Source organism: Oncorhynchus mykiss, chromosome 31 (genome assembly GCF_013265735.2).
Source record: "Oncorhynchus mykiss isolate Arlee chromosome 31, USDA_OmykA_1.1, whole genome shotgun sequence".
Taxonomy (NCBI): Eukaryota; Metazoa; Chordata; class Actinopteri; order Salmoniformes; family Salmonidae; genus Oncorhynchus; species Oncorhynchus mykiss.
Window position 1 is genome coordinate 24,402,962 of NC_050571.1, and position 20,185 is coordinate 24,423,146.

Below are 20,185 nucleotides of genomic sequence, written 5' to 3' on the forward strand. Positions count from 1 at the left end.
GCCAGATACAGTGACCTTTGAAGCAGTGCTGTGATAGGATGAGAAAGGGGAGAGACTGTCAGATAGCAACATTTTTTACCATTACTGTGGTGTGTGTGAGTATGTATAATATTAATATTATAATGTATGTAGGTTTGTGTGTGTTTGTGTGTGTGTGTGTGTGTTTGTGTCTGTGTGTGTGTGTGTTTGTGTCTGTGTGAGTGTGTGTGCGTGCGTGCGTGCGTGCGTGTGTGCGTGTGTGTGTGTGTGTGTGTGTTTGTGTCTGTGTGAGTGTGTGTGCGTGCGTGCGTGTGTGCGTGCGTGTGTGCGTGTGTGTGTGTGTGTGCGTGTGCGTGTTTGTGTCTGTGTGTGTGCGTGCGTGCGTGCGTGTGTGCGTGTGTGTGTGTGTGCGTGTGCGTGTGCGTGTGCGTGTGTGTGTGTGTGTTTGCATGCGTCCGTGCTTATGTTAGTGTACCTTCCCGTCCCCACACATGGTTCCGTCGATTGGCGGTCCTTTCTTGGTCTTGCAGAAGAAGGGGTTGTCAGGGTGGCTGCACCACAGCTGTTTGCAGGGGTCAAACGTTCGGTACTGCAATGGACAGAGAGAGAGAGAGACATCCTCACACACACGCCCTCTCACATTATACACACACAGCCAGTACCTTAACATATCACCAGAGTAGACAGGTGACCTGCAACAGTCACAAGAAAGAACAGATCTGTCTGATATGCACACCAGTCACTGGGAGTAGCTAGCATCACAGAACATTCCAGAAATCACCTCAGACCTACTACACCAGAGATAAAAAATCAAATGTACCACTGACTGCACATGTACAATAAAATATACAAAATAATAACATCCACAGGAGTCCAGACGGCGGTGTACTGTAGTAGTCCATCACTGGTTCACTGTTACAACAACACGGCTGTACAGGAAGCCAGAGAGCATGCCGACACAACCAAAGAGGATGAGGAGAGAGAGACTCTGACTGAGACACCCTGCAGCTCTGTGGGGTCAGAGAGGAGGGCAGAAGATGAATATAAAATGGTCAACATGACCGATCATTGATTCAGAGAAGAATAAAGTTGTCCTTTTTCATTCTATGCCCCTAATGGTTCAGGTAAGGATGCTGGGGAGAATAAACTGATCTTAGATCTGTGACAAACTCTCTTCTCTCTCAGCTGTTTCCCTCCGCTCCCTCCTCTGTCCCCCTTGCCACAATAACAGAGCCGAGCCAGACTCCCTACCCAGAAAGACCTCAGGTGACCCCTCTAGTTGAGGTTACAGCAGGGTCAAAAGTCAGCCTGATGGTTGGTTGGCACTGATGACATCAGCTTGGTAAGCTGGCACGCGACACTGCAGGATCCTAAACCCGAACATAGAAAAGCAGCTTTTGCTCCAGACCTTTCTTTCTGTCTGGAAACTTCTCTCTCTCTTTCTTTCCACCCTTTTTCTACCTATGTTCTACATGCCAATATGTCTTTCTGAACGGCCAAAAAGTCACACAGACATTTACAGTAAAAGGTGTCATGCGTGTGTCAGGGTTGAGCTCATTTGCTTTGGTTGACTCTGTCTAGCTATGAGATCCAGGAAAGCTGTTTGGGACAAATCCAGCGTTGTACTTTTTTCTCTTTGGTAGGTACTATATGGGAACCAGAAACAGAGATTGTGTTTAGAATCCTGCAGTACACATGCCAGGCACAATAATGTGACGATGGGCAGAACTAAATAAATAAAAAAATGTACGAGTAACGTTGCAACAACGACGACGACACTGATATCAATCAGAGGAAAACGATAAAAGCGGCCACATGGCTCCGAGTGGGGGGTGTGGGGGGGTAACCTTACCTGTGTTCCAGCCTGGCTCACCTTTTGCAGCTAAAGAATGGGTTGACAACAGAATACAGGGTAATCTAGCAACGTGTGCAAAGCAAAGAGCAGGTCAGCTCAACTCTCAATCAGAACAGCTCTTGAACAGCCTGTCTAAAAAAGATGAGCTCTTCAGTCAGTGTCAAGATGCTTTAAGGAAAACACTTATTCAAGTGGGGACTTAGGTCAGTAGGGACTTAATTCAGTGAGGAGTGAGGAGTCATTCTATCCAGGCGTGGATGTAACCCTAGTCACCCTACTGCATCAGTGGGGACTGAAAGTGTGAAGTGGTGCTGAAGTGGCTTTTCAAATACTGAGAAATGGTAAAACTGTGGGAGACGTTAGGACCGTTAGGTGGCAATAGATACTTGTTTCCCTGGTGACATATATATGTATATATTAGTATTAATATATAGTTAGTAGATGTGTTAGTATACCACTTGTTCCTTTGGGGAATTCTTACCGCTGTACACATTACGTAGCCCACACCGAAGTCGAAGCGACACTGTTCGTTCATGGAGTAGTGCAGACCAGGAAGTCTGGGCAGGGATGGCCAGTTATGTTCGTAGGGGTCGTCACGGAGACAGTCGTAGGATCTGGGGGAGGAGTCAAAAGATATATGAGCTAGCAGTGGTTTCTTATTCAGTGAATAAAGGAGAGTGGTAGTTTTAATATATTTTGTATTGTATTGTTGGGAACAGCAACATTTCAGTTCAGCACCCCTCCTCAGGCTGCATGAGTTTTCATATTGGAGAACTGTATGCTGAACACTGGCAGACCTAACAGAGTGGAGTTCCTATAGTTTGTTTGTGGTCTGGAGTCATTCAGTTCTAGTGGAAAGGCAAACACGTTGTTTGGATTGTAACGTGTGTAAGTGTGTGTATACAGTAGCTGTGTGATAGACTCACTGTAGGTAACGTCCTAGCTCCTGCTGGCTACAGCGGGACCAGTGGAAGCGGTGGAAGGCAGCTTGGACCAACGGGGCCATGATGCTCCCCATGTGCACCTCGTCTCCACAGCGATTCCCCTGGCCGTCGTGTTCCATACCCAGCCTGGGGGAGAGAGAGAGGCAGGGAGGGAGGGAGGGGGGAGCAGAGGAACAGGCGTATGGGTCTACTTCAATGTGTTATGGTGGATAGAATGTTTTTTAAATTGTGTGATTAAGTCGATACAGTGTGTTAGTGTGCGTGTATGCGTATGTGTGAGTACGTGTATTTGAGTGTGTGTGTGTGAGTATGTGTGTTTTAGTGTGTGTGTGTGTGTGTGTGTGTGTGTGTGTGTGTGTGTGTGTGTGTGTGTGCGTGTGCGTGCGTGCGTGTATTTATGTGCATTTGAGTGTGTGTGAGTGTTTGTGTGTGAGTATGAGTGTGTGAGTGTGCCTGTCTGTGATTAAGTGTGTGTTTGAGTGTGTGTGTGTGTATGTGTGTGTGTTTGAGTGTGTGTGTACTCACACATGTCCCGTCTCGTGTGCTACCACAAAGGCAGAAGAGAAGCCATCCTCATGGTTCAGAGTACAGCTCCTCACTGGCTGACACATCCCTGTTACTGGAGCATAACCTGAAGAAAGGAGACAGTAGTGAGAGAAGAGGAAGGGAGAGAGCAGTGAGAGGGAGGGATGGAGGGAGAGAGGAAGGAAGAGGAAGGAAGAGAGGAGGGAGGGAGGAGAGGCAGGAAGAGAAGAGGAGGAGGGAGAGAGTAAGGAAGAGAGGAGGGAGGGAGGAGAGGCAGGAAGAGAGGAGGAGGAGGGAGAGAGGAAGGAAGAGAGGAGGGAGGGAGGAGAGGCAGGAAGAGAGGAGGAGGAGGGAGATAGGAAGGAAGAGAGGAGGGAGGGAGGAGAGGCAGGAAGAGAGGAGGAGGAGGGAGAGAGGAAGGAAGAGAGGAGGGAGGGAGGAAGGAAGAGAGGAGGGAGGAAGGAAGAGAGGAGGGGGGAGGAGAGGCAGGAAGAGAGGAGGAGGAGGGAGAGAGGAAGGAAGAGAGGAGGGAGGGAGGAGAGGCAGGAAGAGAGGAGGAGGAGGGAGTAAGGAAGGAAGAGAGGAGGGAGGGAGAAGAGGCAGGAAGAGAGGAGGAGGAGGGAGAGAGGCAGGAAGAGAGGAGGAGGAGGGAGAGAGGCAGGAAGAGAGGAGGGAGGGAGGAGAGGCAGGAAGAGAGGAGGAGGAGGGAGAGAGGAAGGAAGAGAGTATAGGGAGGAGAGGAAGGAAGAGAGGAGGAGGAGGGAGAAAGGAAGGAAGAGAGGAGGGAGGGAGGAGAGGCAGGAAGAGAGGAGGAGGAGGGAGAGAGGAAGGAAGAGGAGGGAGGGAGGGAGGAAGGAGAGGCAGGAAGAGAGGAGGAGGAGAGAGAGAGGAAGGAAGAGAGGAGGGAGGGAGGAGATGCAGGAAGAGAGGAGGAGGAGGGAGAGAGGAAGGAAGAGAGTAGGGAGGGAGAAGAGGCAGGAAGAGAGGGGTAGGAGGGAGAGAGGAAGGACGAGAGGAGGGAGGGAGGGAGGAGAGGCAGGAAGAGAGGGGTGGGAGGGAGAGAGGAAGGGAGAGAGGAGGGAGGTTGGAGAGGCAGGAAGAGAGGAGGAGGAGGGAGAGTGGAAGGAAGAGAGGAGGGAGGGAGGAAGGAAGGAAGAGAGGAGGAGGGAGGGAGGGAGGGAGGGAGGGAGGGAGGGAGGGAGGGAGGGAGGGAGGGAGGGAGGGAGGAAGAGAGTAGGGGGAGGAGAGGCAGGAAGAGAGGAGGAGGAGGGAGAGAGGAAGGAAGAGAGGAGGGAGGGAGGAGAGGCAGGAAGAGAGGAGGAGGAGGAGGGAGTAAGGAAGGAAGAGAGGAGGGAGGGAGGAGAGGCAGGAAGAGAGGAGGAGGAGGGAGAGAGGAAGGAAGAGAGGAGGGAGGGAGGAGAGGCAGGAAGAGAGGAGGAGGAGGGAGAGAGGAAGGAAGAGAGGAGGGAGGGAGGAGAGGCAGGAAGAGAGGAGGGAGGGAGGGAGGAGAGGCAGGAAGAGAAGAGGAGGAGGGAGAGAGGAAGGAAGAGGAGGGAGGGAGGGAGGGAGGAGAGGCAGGAAGAGAGGAGGAGGAGGAGGGAGTAAGGAAGGAAGAGAGGAGGGAGGGAGGAGAGGCAGGAAGAGAGGAGGAGGAGAGAGAGAGGAAGGAAGAGAGGAGGGAGGGAGGAAAGGCAGGAAGAGAGGAGGAGGAGGGAGAGAGGAAGGAAGAGAGGAGGGAGGGAGGAGAGGCAGGAAGAGAGGAGGGAGGGAGGGAGGAGAGGCAGGAAGAGAAGAGGAGGAGGGAGAGAGGAAGGAAGAGGAGGGAGGGAGGGAGGGAGGAGAGGCAGGAAGAGAGGAGGAGGAGAGAGAGAGGAAGGAAGAGAGGAGGGAGGGAGGAGAGGCAGGAAGAGAGGAGGAGGAGGGAGAGAGGAAGGAAGAGAGTAGGGAGGGAGGAGAGGCAGGAAGAGAGGGGTAGGAGGGAGAGAGGAAGGAAGAGAGGAGGGAGGGAGGGAGGAGAGGCAGGAAGAGAGGGGTAGGAGGGAGAGAGGAAGGGAGAGAGGAGGGAGGGAGGAGAGGCAGGAAGAGAGGAGGAGGAGGGAGAGAGGAAGGAAGAGAGGAGGGAGGGAGGAAGGAAGAGAGGAGGAGGGAGGGAGAGAGGAAGGAAGAGAGGAGGGAGGGAGGAGAGGCAGGAAGAGAGGAGGGTGGGAGGGAGGAGAGGCAGGAAGAGAAGAGGAGGAGGGAGAGAGGAAGGAAGAGGAGGGAGGGAGGGAGGGAGGAGAGGCAGGAAGAGAGGAGGAGGAGAGAGAGAGGAAGGAAGAGAGGAGGGAGGGAGGAGAGGCAGGAAGAGAGGAGGAGGAGGGAGAGAGGAAGGAAGAGAGTAAAGGGAGGGAGAAGAGGCAGGAAGAGAGGGGTAGGAGGGAGAGAGGAAGGAAGAGAGGAGGGAGGGAGGGAGGAGAGGCAGGAAGAGAGGGGTAGGAGGGAGAGAGGAAGGAAGAGAGGAGGGAGGGAGGAGAGGCAGGAAGAGAGGAGGAGGAGGGAGAGAGGAAGGAAGAGGAGGGAGGGAGGGAGGAAGGAGAGGCAGGAAGAGAGGAGGAGGAGAGAGAGAGGAAGGAAGAGAGGAGGGAGGGAGGAGATGCAGGAAGAGAGGAGGAGGAGGGAGAGAGGAAGGAAGAGAGTAGGGAGGGAGAAGAGGCAGGAAGAGAGGGGTAGGAGGGAGAGAGGAAGGAAGAGAGTAGGGAGGGAGAAGAGGCAGGAAGAGAGGGGTAGGAGGGAGAGAGGAAGGAAGAGAGGAGGGAGGGAGGGAGGAGAGGCAGGAAGAGAGGGGTAGGAGGGAGAGAGGAAGGGAGAGAGGAGGGAGGGAGGAGAGGCAGGAAGAGAGGAGGAGGAAGGAGAGAGGAAGGAAGAGAGGAGGGAGGGAGGAAGGAAGAGAGGAGGAGGGAGGGAGGGAGGGAGGGAAGAAGGAAGAGAGTAGGGGGAGGAGAGGCAGGAAGAGAGGAGGAGGAGGGAGAGAGGAAGGAAGAGAGGAGGGAGGGAGGAGAGGCAGGAAGAGAGGAGGAGGAGGAGGGAGTAAGGAAGGAAGAGAGGAGGGAGGGAGGAGAGGCAGGAAGAGAGGAGGAGGAGAGAGAGAGGAAGGAAGAGAGGAGGGAGGGAGGAGAGGCAGGAAGAGAGGAGGAGGAGGGAGAGAGGAAGGAAGAGAGGAGGGAGGGAGGAGAGGCATGAAGAGAGGAGGGAGGGAGGGAGGAGAGGCAGGAAGAGAAGAGGAGGAGGGAGAGAGGAAGGAAGAGGAGGGAGGGAGGGAGGAGAGGCAGGAAGAGAGGAGGAGGAGAGAGAGAGGAAGGAAGAGAGGAGGGAGGGAGGAGAGGCAGGAAGAGAGGAGGAGGAGGGAGAGAGGAAGGAAGAGAGTAGGGAGGGAGAAGAGGCAGGAAGAGAGGGGTAGGAGGGAGAGAGGAAGGAAGAGAGGAGGGAGGGAGGGAGGAGAGGCAGGAAGAGAGGGGTAGGAGGGAGAGAGGAAGGGAGAGAGGAGGGAGGGAGGAGAGGCAGGAAGAGAGGAGGAGGAGGGAGAGAGGAAGGAAGAGAGGAGGGAGGGAGGAAGGAAGAGAGGAGGAGGGAGGGAGGGAGGGAGGGAGGGAGGGAGGGAGGGAGGGAGGGAGGGAGGGAGGGAGGGAGGAAGGAAGGAAGAGAGTAGGGGGAGGAGAGGCAGGAAGAGAGGAGGAGGAGGGAGAGAGGAAGGAAGAGAGGAGGGAGGGAGGAGAGGCAGGAAGAGAGGAGGAGGAGGAGGGAGTAAGGAAGGAAGAGAGGAGGGAGGGAGGAGAGGCAGGAAGAGAGGAGGAGGAGGGAGAGAGGAAGGAAGAGAGGAGGGAGGGAGGAGAGGCAGGAAGAGAGGAGGAGGAGGGAGAGAGGAAGGAAGAGAGGAGGGAGGGAGGAGAGGCAGGAAGAGAGGAGGGAGGGAGGGAGGAGAGGCAGGAAGAAAAGAGGAGGAGGGAGAGAGGAAGGAAGAGGAGGGAGAGAGGAAGGAAGAGAGGAGGAGGGAGGGAGGGAGGGAGGGAGGAAGGAAGAGAGTAGGGGGAGGAGAGGCAGGAAGAGAGGAGGAGGAGGGAGAGAGGAAGGAAGAGAGGAGGGAGGGAGGAGAGGCAGGAAGAGAGGAGGAGGAGGAGGAGGGAGCAAGGAAGGAAGAGAGGAGGGAGGGAGGAGAGGCAGGAAGAGAGGAGGAGGAGGGAGAGAGGAAGGAAGAGAGGAGGGAGGGAGGAGAGGCAGGAATAGAGGAGGAGGAGGGAGAGAGGAAGGAAGCGAGGAGGGAGGGAGGAGAGGCAGGAAGAGAGGAGGGAGGGAGGGAGGAGAGGCAGGAAGAGAAGAGGAGGAGGGAGAGAGGAAGGAAGAGGAGGGAGGGAGGGAGGGAGGAGAGGCAGGAAGAGAGGAGGAGGAGAAAGAGAGGAAGGAAGAGAGGAGGGAGGGAGGAGAGGCAGGAAGAGAGGAGGAGGAGGGAGAGAGGAAGGAAGAGAGGAGGGAGGGAGGAGAGGCAGGAAGAGAGGGGTAGGAGGGAGAGAGGAAGGAAGAGAGTAGGGAGGGAGGAGAGGCAGGAAGAGAGGGGTAGGAGGGAGAGAGGAAGGAAGAGAGTAGGGAGGGAGGAGAGGCAGGAAGAGAGTAGGGTGGGAGGAGAGGCATGAAGAGAGGAGGAGGAGGGAGAGAGGAAGGAAGAGAGGAGGGAGGGAGGAGAGGCAGGAAGAGAGGAGGAGGAGGGAGAGAGGAAGGTAGAGAGGAGGGAGGGAGGAGAGGCAGGAAGAGAGGAGGAGGAGGGAGAGAGGAAGGAAGAGAGGAGGGAGGGAGGAGAGGCAGGAAGAGAGGGGTAGGAGGGAGAGAGGAAGGAAGAGAGTAGGGAGGGAGGAGAGGCAGGAAGAGAGGAGGGAGGGAGGGAGGAGAGGCAGGAAGAGAAGAGGAGGAGGGAGAGAGGAAGGAAGAGGAGGGAGGGAGGGAGGGAGGAGAGGCAGGAAGAGAGGAGGAGGAGAAAGAGAGGAAGGAAGAGAGGAGGGAGGGAGGAGAGGCAGGAAGAGAGGAGGAGGAGGGAGAGAGGAAGGAAGAGAGGAGGGAGGGAGGAGAGGCAGGAAGAGAGGGGTAGGAGGGAGAGAGGAAGGAAGAGAGTAGGGAGGGAGGAGAGGCAGGAAGAGAGGGGTAGGAGGGAGAGAGGAAGGAAGAGAGTAGGGAGGGAGGAGAGGCAGGAAGAGAGTAGGGTGGGAGGAGAGGCATGAAGAGAGGAGGAGGAGGGAGAGAGGAAGGAAGAGAGGAGGGAGGGAGGAGAGGCAGGAAGAGAGGAGGAGGAGGGAGAGAGGAAGGTAGAGAGGAGGGAGGGAGGAGAGGCAGGAAGAGAGGAGGAGGAGGGAGAGAGGAAGGAAGAGAGGAGGGAGGGAGGAGAGGCAGGAAGAGAGGGGTAGGAGGGAGAGAGGAAGGAAGAGAGTAGGGAGGGAGGAGAGGCAGGAAGAGAGGAGGGAGGGAGGGAGGAGAGGCAGGAAGAGAAGAGGAGGAGGGAGAGAGGAAGGAAGAGGAGGGAGGGAGGGAGGGAGGAGAGGCAGGAAGAGAGGAGGAGGAGAAAGAGAGGAAGGAAGAGAGGAGGGAGGGAGGAGAGGCAGGAAGAGAGGAGGAGGAGGGAGAGAGGAAGGAAGAGAGGAGGGAGGGAGGAGAGGCAGGAAGAGAGGGGTAGGAGGGAGAGAGGAAGGAAGAGAGTGGGGAGGGAGGAGAGGCAGGAAGAGAGGGGTAGGAGGGAGAGAGGAAGGAAGAGAGTAGGGAGGGAGGAGAGGCAGGAAGAGAGTAGGGTGGGAGGAGAGGCATGAAGAGAGGAGGAGGAGGGAGAGAGGAAGGAAGAGAGGAGGGAGGGAGGAGAGGCAGGAAGAGAGGAGGAGGAGGGGGAGAGGAAGGTAGAGAGGAGGGAGGGAGGAGAGGCAGGGAAGTTGTAATAGAAAGAAAGAAGGGTAGTCAGGGATCATTAAGAAGAAAGGAAGCAAGAAAGAGTGTTGTGTTTGAATACCCATACTAATATACTGTATACTACATACTTAATTAGTATATAACACATACTATATGCTATTAGTTCATTTTAGTATACCGTAATTTTAGTATATCCTTTTGGTTGAGGGTACTAGCTCTTCGCCTGTCTACCGGGAGTTGATGCTGTTGCTATGCAACTTCTTGCTAGCTTGTTAGCATAACAAATTACTAGACTTTGGGTGTGTTTGTAAATTCAATCTGGAGTGCCAGAGTGTGCTCAGGGCGTTCGTGTATTCAGGGCGTTGTCAGATTGTCATTTATAAATTGAGAGCGTACACAGGACGCTGTGGCCGAGGAGTAGGGTTGAGACCTCACCACTCCAGTCATTGGCTTCTTCCAGACACAAATTAGAGAAGACCTACCTCTGACTAGTTAGCTGGTTAGGCAGTTTTCATGTTAACCAGAGCGTTAGTGACTATGCTGTTGGCAACAATTTAATTACCTGTTTCTGCCAACGTTTACTGGCACCGGCCAAATTCAATGGGTGTTGAGTGTTCGCAAATTCATCAGTTATTCTGAGCTCAGCCTCTGTCAGTCAGGCGAGAGCGCTTTGAAATCGGAGTAGATTTAGAGTTTGCGAACGGACCCGAACGAAAGACTACACCATTTTGCTAAACTCTGAATGACGTGAATAATCAACCCAATTCACATTGGATAGTTAGTTAGATAGCATAAAGTAAATATACTGGCAAGTTCGATGTAACCAACTAATGTTACAATAGGTAGCAAAAAAGAGAGCGGTACATACTGCTGTAATGATATGCTATGATATGCTATGATATGCTATAAGGACAGTGTAGTTATCAAATTGTCAGCCAACATAACTTTTTTGAAACGTCATTACATTATTACATTACTCAAAATGTTCTTAACATTTGTCATAATTAGTTAAAGCAACACATTGTTATATCTGATCTCGCCGCATATTTTCCGCCATTTTCTTCAAATCTGAGAACGTTGTGAAGCCACGCCCATTTTCTGAAGAATTGCATTACGTAAATAGTGTCCATTCCTTGTATACTTGGTATTTTGGCGAATGTAGTACGACATCCGCAAACTTTTGGCTTACTAACTCTATCCATACTTTGACTAATAAGCATACTACACTACTCAGTTTACGTCACAAATAGTATGGTTAGTGCGGATAGTATGTAGCATTGTGAATTACAATAAATTCAACTTTGACCTACTCAAACCAAACAGGAACCTCTCAGAAGCTAGAGCTCAGTGACCTGACTGTGTCTCTTGTACAGCTCTCAGAGAATGCCCTGTCACTGTCTCTTAGGGATTTGTTCTCTCTAGTGGCTAGCAGGTCTGTGGCTGTAGTCTCTCTCTGTTCTCGCTAGCAGGTCTGTGACTGTAGTCTCTCTCTGTTTTACCTAGAAGGTCTGTGACTGTAGTCTCTCTGTTTTACCTAGCAGGTCTGTGGCTCTAGTCTCTCTCTGTTCTCACTAGCAGGTCTGTGACTGTAGTCTCTCTCTGTTCTCACTAGCAGGTCTGTGGCAGTAGTCTCTGTTCTGTTCTCACTAGCAGGTCTGTGACTGTAGTCTCTGTTCTGTTCTCACTAGCAGGTCTGTGACTGGAGTCTCTCTGTTCTGTTCTCACTAGCAGGTCTGTGACTGTAGTGTCTGTTCTGTTCTCACTAGCAGGTCTGTGACTGTAGTCTCTGTTCTGTTCTCACTAGCAGGTCTGTGACTGTAGTGTCTGTTCTGTTCCCACTAGCAGGTCTGTGACTGTAGTCTCTCTGCTCTGTTCTCACTAGCAGTTATTTGACTGTAGTCTCTGTTCTGTTCCCACTAGCAGGTCTGTGACTGGAGTCTCTCTCTGTTCTGTTCTCACTAGCAGGTATGTGACTGTAGTCTCTGTTCAGTTCCCACTAGCAGGTCTGTGACTGTAGTCTCTCTGCTCTGGTCTCACTAGCAGGTCTGTGACTTTAGTGTCTGTTCTGTTCTCACTAGCAGGTCTGTGGCTGTAGTCTCTGTTCTGTTCTCACTAGCAGGTCTGTGACTGTAGTGTCTGTTCTGTTCTCACTAGCAGGTCTGTGACTGATGTCTCTGTTCTGTTCTCACTAGCAGGTCTGTGACTGTAGTCTCTCTGCTCTGTTCTCACTAGCAGGTATGTGACTGTAGTCTCTGTTTTGCTCTGTTCTGTTCTCACTAGCAGGTCTGTGACTGTAGTCTCTGTTCTGTCCCACTAGCAGGTCTGGGACTGGAGTCTCTCTGCTCTGTTCTCACTAGCAGGTCTGTGACTCTAGTCTCTCTGCTCTGTTCTCACTAGCAGGTCTGTGACTTTAGTGTCTGTTCTGTTCTCACTAGCAGGTCTGTGACTGATGTCTCTGTTCTGTTCTCACTAGCAGGTCTGTTTCTGTAGTCTCTCTGCACTGTTCTCACTAGCAGGTATGTGACTGTAGTCTCTGTTCTGCTCTGTTCTGTTCTCACTAGCAGGTCTGTGACTTTAGTCTCTGTTCTGTCCCACTAGCAGGTCTGGGACTGGAGTCTCTCTGCTCTGTTCTCACTAGCAGGTCTGTGACTGATGTCTATGTTCTGTTCTCACTAGCAGGTCTGTTTCTGTAGTCTCTCTGCTCTGTTCTCACTAGCAGGTATGTGACTGTAGTCTCTGTTCTGCTCTGTTCTGTTCTCACTAGCAGGTCTGTGACTTTAGTCTCTGTTCTGTCCCACTAGCAGGTCTGGGACTGGAGTCTCTCTGCTCTGTTCTCACTACAAGGTCTGTGACTGTAGTCTCTCTGCTCTGTTCTCACTAGCAGGTCTGTGGCTGTAGTGTCTGTTCTGTTCTCACTAGCAGGTCTGTGGCTGTAGTGTCTGTTCTGTTCTCACTAGCAGGTCTGTGGCTGTAGTGTATTGATCTTCTCTCCAGCCCAAAGCTGAAGCCAAGGGCAGCTTTAGAGCTAGCTAACTCCCCTGAGACATGCTGCTAGCCTGCTCTCACTCTGTCTGTACTAAACACCACTAAACCAAACACAACAACACAACAGAGTACAACTGGGTGGTGTGTGTGTGTGTGTGTGTGTGTGTGTGTGTGTGTGTGTGTGTGTGTGTGCACGCATCTGTGGTTGTGTGCATGTCTGTATGTATGTACGTGTATGTGTGTGTTTATTACCCTGCATGCCAGTAGGCCCAAACTCCTGTCGTGTGAGGAAGATAGCGTGGTCGTGGTACTCTGCATCTCCTGTCTCCTGTTTCTGCTGCAGGAAGGCCCAGCGACACACATTCTCCAGACTCTGAGACGGGTTCCCCAACTCTATCAGACTCATAGACTACAGAGAGAGGGAGAGTAGAGAGAGAGGGAGAGTAGAGAGAGAGAGTAGAGAGAGCAATAGAGAGCGAGAGAGAGGGGGAGATGGGGAGAGAGAGCGAGACGGGGGAGAGAGAAAGAGGGGGAGAGAGAAAGAGAGAGGGGGAGACAGGGGAGAGAGCGAGATGGGGGAGAGAGCGAGACGGGAGAGAGAGAGAGGGAAAAGGAAAAAACACTGTCGCAGATGTTCAGACAGACATTCATGTGTCTCTTCAATCAGGCTCGCTCAGTGACAAGAGCTTCTCAAGCATCCTATTATTGCTGCTATGACCAGTCGGTGGCAGTGCTGCAGTGGCAGTCAGCCACAGGGTGGTCCTGGTGCCAAGCTAAGCTAATATACCTTGGGAATTATGGGGGTACATATATGCTTGCCTAAAACCACAAACATTTAAAGACATATTCTCCTACTGCACATACACGAGTCACCTTTCTAACAGAAATGTTTTGACTTTGTGAAATCCAAACAAAAACATGTACACAATGGTTACATTTTCCCAGAATAATACATACACCCACATATAGACCCTTCACACTCTCTCTCCTTCACCTCTCCTAATCTTTCTTACTGTGTCAGCCACTCCTTTGTATTCTATCTCTTCTTCTATTTTCAACATACACACGGTTCTGTTCAGCCTCTCTGTGCTGCAGTGAAGACACAGTATGACCGCTTCTTTGCTCACATGATGGAGTATGAAGTGTACACCGTACACTAATATACCTATGTGAGTGTGTGTTTGTTTGTGTGTTTGTGTATGTGTTCAGGGTCATTTGGCCAATCTGCAGGCTGCCTGTGTGCACTGCTCCGTTGCCACAGTAATTGGGGATGATGGACAGCCGGAGATCTGGCCTGAGCTGCATGAGGATAGGGGCGGGGCCATGAGAGACGGTCTATGAGTGCGTCTGTTTGTGTGTGAGTGTGTGTGTGCATGCCAGTGTGTGTTTGTGTGCTTGTGAGTGTGTATGTCTGTACTCTGAAGAATTCCATTGGGACAAGACAGCGAGAGGAGAAGGAGGAGGGTAGTGAATCTGGAGTGGTAGGGGCCAAGTTGAAAAGTCAAAATAGGCTATATCGTAAAAATGTAGGAAAATAAAAATGAGCTTTTTGGTCTTCATTTAAGGTTAGGGTTAAGAGTGTGGTTAAAGTTAGGGTTAAGGTTAGGTTTAAAATCAGATTTGAAAAAGATAAATAGTAGGACTTCTGTCTTTGCAGCTTGGCCAGAGAGTGTCAACTGAAAGATGATGTGATAGATGATGAGATATAAAGGAATAAAGATGATATAGAGGAATACAGATGATGTGATATGGAGGTAAAGAAATATAGATGATGTGATACAGAGGTAAAGGAATATAGATTATGTGATATAAAGGAATAAAGATGATGTGATGTAGAGGAATATTGATTATGTGATATAGAGGAATATAGATGATGTGATGTAGAGGAATATAGATGATGTGATGTAGAGGAATATTGATTATGTGATATAGAGGAATATAGATGATGTGATGTAGAGGAATATAGATGATGTGATATAGAGGAATATAGATGATGTGATATAAAGGAGTGAAGATGATGTGATATAGAGGAATATAGATGATGTGATATAAAGTAATATAGATGATGTGATATAGAGGAATATAGATGATGTGATTTAGAGGAATATAGATGATGTGATAAAGAGGAATATAGATGATGTGATATAGAGGAATATAGATGATGTGATGTAGAGGAATATAGATGATGTGACATAGAGGAATATAGATGATGTGATATAAAGGAGTGAAGATTATGTGATGTAGAGGAATATAGATGATGTGATAAAGAGGAATATAGATGATGTGATGTAGAGGAATATAGATGATGTGATATAAAGGAATGAAGATGATGTGACGTAGAGGAATATAGATGATGTGATAAAGAGGAATATAGATGATGTGATGTAGAGGAATATAGATGATGTGATATAGAGGAATATAGATGATGTGATATAGAGGTAAAGCAATATAGATGATGTGATGTAGAGGAATACAGATGATGTGATGTAGAGGAATATAGATGATGTGATATAGAGGTAAAGGAATATAGATGATGTGATATAAAGGAATATAGATGATGTGATATAGAGGAATATAGATGATTTGATATAGAGGAATATATAGATGATGTGATGTAGAGGAATATAGATGATGTGATAAAGAGGAATATAGATGATGTGATGTAGAGGAATATAGATGATGTGATATAAAGGAATATAGATGATGTGATATAGAGGAATATAGATGATGTGATATAGAGGAATATAGATGATGTTATATAGAGGAATATAGATGATGTGATGTAGAGGAATATAGATGATGTGATGTAGAGGAATATAGATGATGTGATGTAGAGGAATATAGATGATGTGATGTAGAGGAATATAGATGATGTGATGTAGAGGAATATAGATGATGTGATGTAGAGGAATATAGATGATGTGATATAGAGGAATATAGATGATGTGATATGGAGGTAAAGGAATATAGATGATGTGATGTAGAGGAATATAGATGATGTGATGTAGAGGAATATAGATGATGTGATGTAGAGGAATATAGATGATGTGATGTAGAGGAATATAGATGATGTGATGTAGAGGAATATAGATGATGTGATGTTATGGAATATGGATGATGTGATGTAGAGGAATATAGATGATGTGATATGGAGGTAAAGGAATATAGATGATGTGATGTAGAGGAATATAGATGATGTGATATAGAGGAATATAGATGATGTGATATGGAGGTAAAGGAATATAGATGATGTGATGTAGAGGAATATAGATGATGTGATGTAGAGGAATATAGATGATGTGATGTAGAGGAATATAGATGATGTGATATAGAGGAATATAGATGATGTGATGTAGAGGAATATAGATGATGTGATGTAGAGGAATATAGATGATGTGATATAGAGGAATATAGATGATGTGATGTAGAGGAATATAGATGATGTGATGTAGAGGAATATAGATGATGTGATATGGAGGAATATAGATGATGTGATGTAGAGGAATATAGATGATGTGATATAGAGGAATATAGATGATGTGATATAGAGGAATATAGATGATGTGATGTAGAGGAATATAGATGATGTGATAAAAAGGAATATAGATGATGTGATGTAGAGGCATATAGATGATGTGATATAGAGGAATATAGATGATGTGATGTAGAGGAATATAGATGATGTGATATAGAGGAATATAGATGATGTGATGTAGAGGAATATAGATGATGTGATATAGAGGAATATAGATGATGTGATATAAAGGAATATAGATGATGTGATGTAGAGGAATATAGATGATGTGATAAAAAGGAATATAGATGATGTGATATAGAGGAATATAGATGATGTGATGTAGAGGAATATAGATGATGTGATATAGAGGAATATAGATGATGTGATAAAAAGGAATATAGATGATGTGATATGGAGGTAAAGGAATATAGATGATGTGATATGGAGGTAAAGGAATATAGATGATGTGATATAAAGGAATGAAGATGATGTGATATAGAGGAATATAGATGATGTGATGTAGAGGAATATAGATGATGTGATATAAAGGAATATAGATGATGTGATGTAGAGGAATATAGATGATGTGATGTAGAGGAATATAGATGATGTGATGTAGAGGAATATAGATGATGTGATGTAGAGGAATATAGATGATGTGATATGGAGGTAAAGGAATATAGATGATGTGATGTAGAGGAATATAGATGATGTGATATAGAGGAATATAGATGATGTGATATGGAGGTAAAGGAATATAGATGATGTGATGTAGAGGAATATAGATGATGTGATGTAGAGGAATATAGATGATGTGATGTAGAGGAATATAGATGATGTGATATAGAGGAATATAGATGATGTGATGTAGAGGAATATAGATGATGTGATGTAGAGGAATATAGATGATGTGATATAGAGGAATATAGATGATGTGATGTAGAGGAATATAGATGATGTGATGTAGAGGAATATAGATGATGTGATATGGAGGAATATAGATGATGTGATGTAGAGGAATATAGATGATGTGATATAGAGGAATATAGATGATGTGATATAGAGGAATATAGATGATGTGATGTAGAGGAATATAGATGATGTGATAAAAAGGAATATAGATGATGTGATGTAGAGGCATATAGATGATGTGATATAGAGGAATATAGATGATGTGATGTAGAGGAATATAGATGATGTGATATAGAGGAATATAGATGATGTGATGTAGAGGAATATAGATGATGTGATATAGAGGAATATAGATGATGTGATATAAAGGAATATAGATGATGTGATGTAGAGGAATATAGATGATGTGATAAAAAGGAATATAGATGATGTGATATAGAGGAATATAGATGATGTGATGTAGAGGAATATAGATGATGTGATATAGAGGAATATAGATGATGTGATAAAAAGGAATATAGATGATGTGATATGGAGGTAAAGGAATATAGATGATGTGATATGGAGGTAAAGGAATATAGATGATGTGATATAAAGGAATGAAGATGATGTGATATAGAGGAATATAGATGATGTGATGTAGAGGAATATAGATGATGTGATATAAAGGAATACAGATGATGTGATATAAAGGAATACAGATGATGTGATATGGAGGTAAAGGAATATAGATGACGTGATATGGAGGTAAAGGAATATAGATGATGTGATATGGATGTAAAGGAATATAGATGATGTGATATAAAGGAATGAAGATGATGTGATATAGAGGAATATAGATGATGTGATGTAGAGGAATATAGATGATGTGATATAGAGGAATATAGATGATGTGATGTAGAGGAATATAGATGATGTGATATAGAGGAATATAGATGATGTGATGTAGAGGAATATAGATGATGTGATATAGAGGAATATAGATGATGTGATATAGAGGAATATAGATGATGTGATATAGAGGAATATAGATGATGTGATATAAAGGAGTGAAGATGATGTGATATAAAGGAATGAAGATGATGTGATGTAGAGGAATATAGATGATGTGATGTAGAGCAATATAGATGATATGATATAGAGGAATATAGATGATGTGATATAAAGGAGTGAAGATGATGTGATATAAAGGAATATAGATGATGTGATATAAAGGAGTGAAGATGATGTGATATAAAGGAATGAAGATGATGTGATGTAGAGGAATATAGATGATGTGATGTAGAGGAATATAGATGATGTGATATGGAGGTAAAGGAATATAGATGATGTGATATAAAGGAATGAAGATGATGTGATATAAAGGAGTGAAGATGATGTGATATAAAGGAATATAGATGATGTGATGTAGAGGAATATAGATGATGTGATGTAGAGGAATATAGATGATGTGATATAGAGGAATATAGATGATGTGATATAGAGGAATATAGATGATGTGATGTAGAGGTAAAGGAATATAGATGATGTGATGTAGAGGTAGAGGAATATAGATGATGTGATGTAGAGGTAGAGGAATATAGATGATGTGATGTAGAGGAATATAGATGATGTGATGTAGAGGAATATAGATGATGTGATATAGAGGTAGAGGAATATAGATGATGTGATGTAGAGGAATATAGATGATGTGATGTAGAGGAATATAGATGATGTGATATAGAGGAATATAGATGATGTGATATAGAGGAATATAGATGATGTGATATAGAGGAATATAGATGATGTGATATAGAGGAATATAGATGATGTGATATAAAGGAGTGAAGATGATGTGATATAAAGGAATATAGATGATGTGATGTAGAGGAATATAGATGATGTGATGTAGAGGCATATAGATGATGTGATATAGAGGAATATAGATGATGTGATATAAAGGAATATAGATGATGTGATGTAGAGGAATATAGATGATGTGATATAGAGGAATATAGATGATGTGATATAGAGGAATATAGATGATGTGATGTAGAGGAATATAGATGATGTGATGTAGAGGAATATAGATGATGTGATATAGAGGTATATAGATGATGTGATATAGAGGAATATAGATGATGTGATGTAGAGGAATATAGATGATGTGATGTAGAGGAATACAGATGATGTGATATAGAGGAATATAGATGATGTGATATAGAGGAATATAGATGATGTGATATAGAGGAATATAGATGATGTGATATAGAGGAATATAGATGATGTGATATAGAGGAATATAGATGATGTGATGTAGAGGAATATAGATGATGTGATATAGAGGGAATATAGATGATGTGATATGGAGGTAAAGGAATATAGATGATGTGATATAGAGGGAATATAGATGATGTGATGTAGAGGAATATAGATGATGTGATATAAAGGAATACAGATGATGTGATATGGAGGTAAAGGAATATAGATGATGTGATAAAGAGGTATAAAGGAATATAGATGATGTGATATAAAGGAATGAAGATGATGTGATGTAGAGGAATATAGATGATGTGATGTAGAGGAATATAGATGATGTGATGTAGAGGCATATAGATGATGTGATGTAGAGGCATATAGATGATGTGATGTAGAGGAATATAAATGATGTGATTTAGAGGAATATAGATGATGTGATACAGAGGTAAAGGAATATATATGATGTGAAATGGAGGTAAAGGAATATAGATGATGTGATATGGAGGTAAAGGAATATATATGATGTGATACAGAGGTAAAGGAATATAGATGATGTGATATGGAGGTAAAGGAATATAGATGATGTGATACAGAGATAAAGGAATATCGATGATGTGATATGGAGGTAAAGAAATATAGATGATGTGATACAGAGGTAAAGGAATATAGATGATGTGATATGGAGGTAAAGGAATATAGATGATGTGATACAGAGATAAAGGAATATATATGATGTGATATGGAGGTAAAGGAATATAGATGATATGATACAGAGATAAAGGAATATATATGATGTGATATGGAGGTAAAGGAATATAGATGATATGATACAGAGATAAAGGAATATAGATGATATGATACAGAGGTAAAGGAAAATAGATGATGTGATAAAAAGGAATATAGTTGATGTGATAAAAAGGAATACAGATGATGTGATATAAAGGAATATACAGTGGGGAGAACAAGTATTTGATACACTGCCGATTTTGCAGGTTTTCCTGCTTACAAAGCATGTAGAGTTCTGTAATTTTTTATCAGAGGTACACTTCAACTGTGAGAGACAGAATCTAAAACAAAAATCCAGAAAATCACATCGTATGATTTTTAAGTAATTAATTAGCATTTTATTGCATGACATAAGTATTTGATCACCTACCAACCAGTAAGAATTCCGGCTCTCACAGACCTGTTAGTTTTTCTTTAAGAATCCCTCCTGTTCTCCACTAATTACCTGTATTAACTGAACCTGTTTGAAGTCGTTACCTGTATAAAAGACCCCTGTCCACACACTCAATCAAACAGACTACAACCTCT

The 20,185-nt window shown here is 45.8% G+C and overlaps 1 protein-coding gene across 2 annotated transcripts in view; it reads right to left on the reverse strand.

Annotated features, from left to right (window-relative positions):
* Positions 1 to 20,185, reverse strand: part of LOC110504815 (A disintegrin and metalloproteinase with thrombospondin motifs 2) — a 250,376-nt gene that overhangs the window by 15,343 nt on the left and 214,848 nt on the right. The window contains exons 7-13 of one of the 2 annotated variants that reach the window (XM_036969572.1): positions 12,457 to 12,613; positions 3,304 to 3,409; positions 2,761 to 2,904; positions 2,316 to 2,448; positions 1,832 to 1,861; positions 455 to 568; positions 1 to 28 (exon numbers count right to left, since the gene is read on the reverse strand). The exon at positions 1 to 28 is cut by the window's left edge and continues 118 nt beyond it. In XM_036969572.1, the coding sequence (XP_036825467.1) occupies positions 1 to 28; positions 455 to 568; positions 1,832 to 1,861; positions 2,316 to 2,448; positions 2,761 to 2,904; positions 3,304 to 3,409; positions 12,457 to 12,613 (712 nt within the window). The remainder of the gene's footprint in view (positions 29 to 454; positions 569 to 1,831; positions 1,862 to 2,315; positions 2,449 to 2,760; positions 2,905 to 3,303; positions 3,410 to 12,456; positions 12,614 to 20,185) is intronic. The other variant, XM_036969571.1, reaches the window with a different exon arrangement.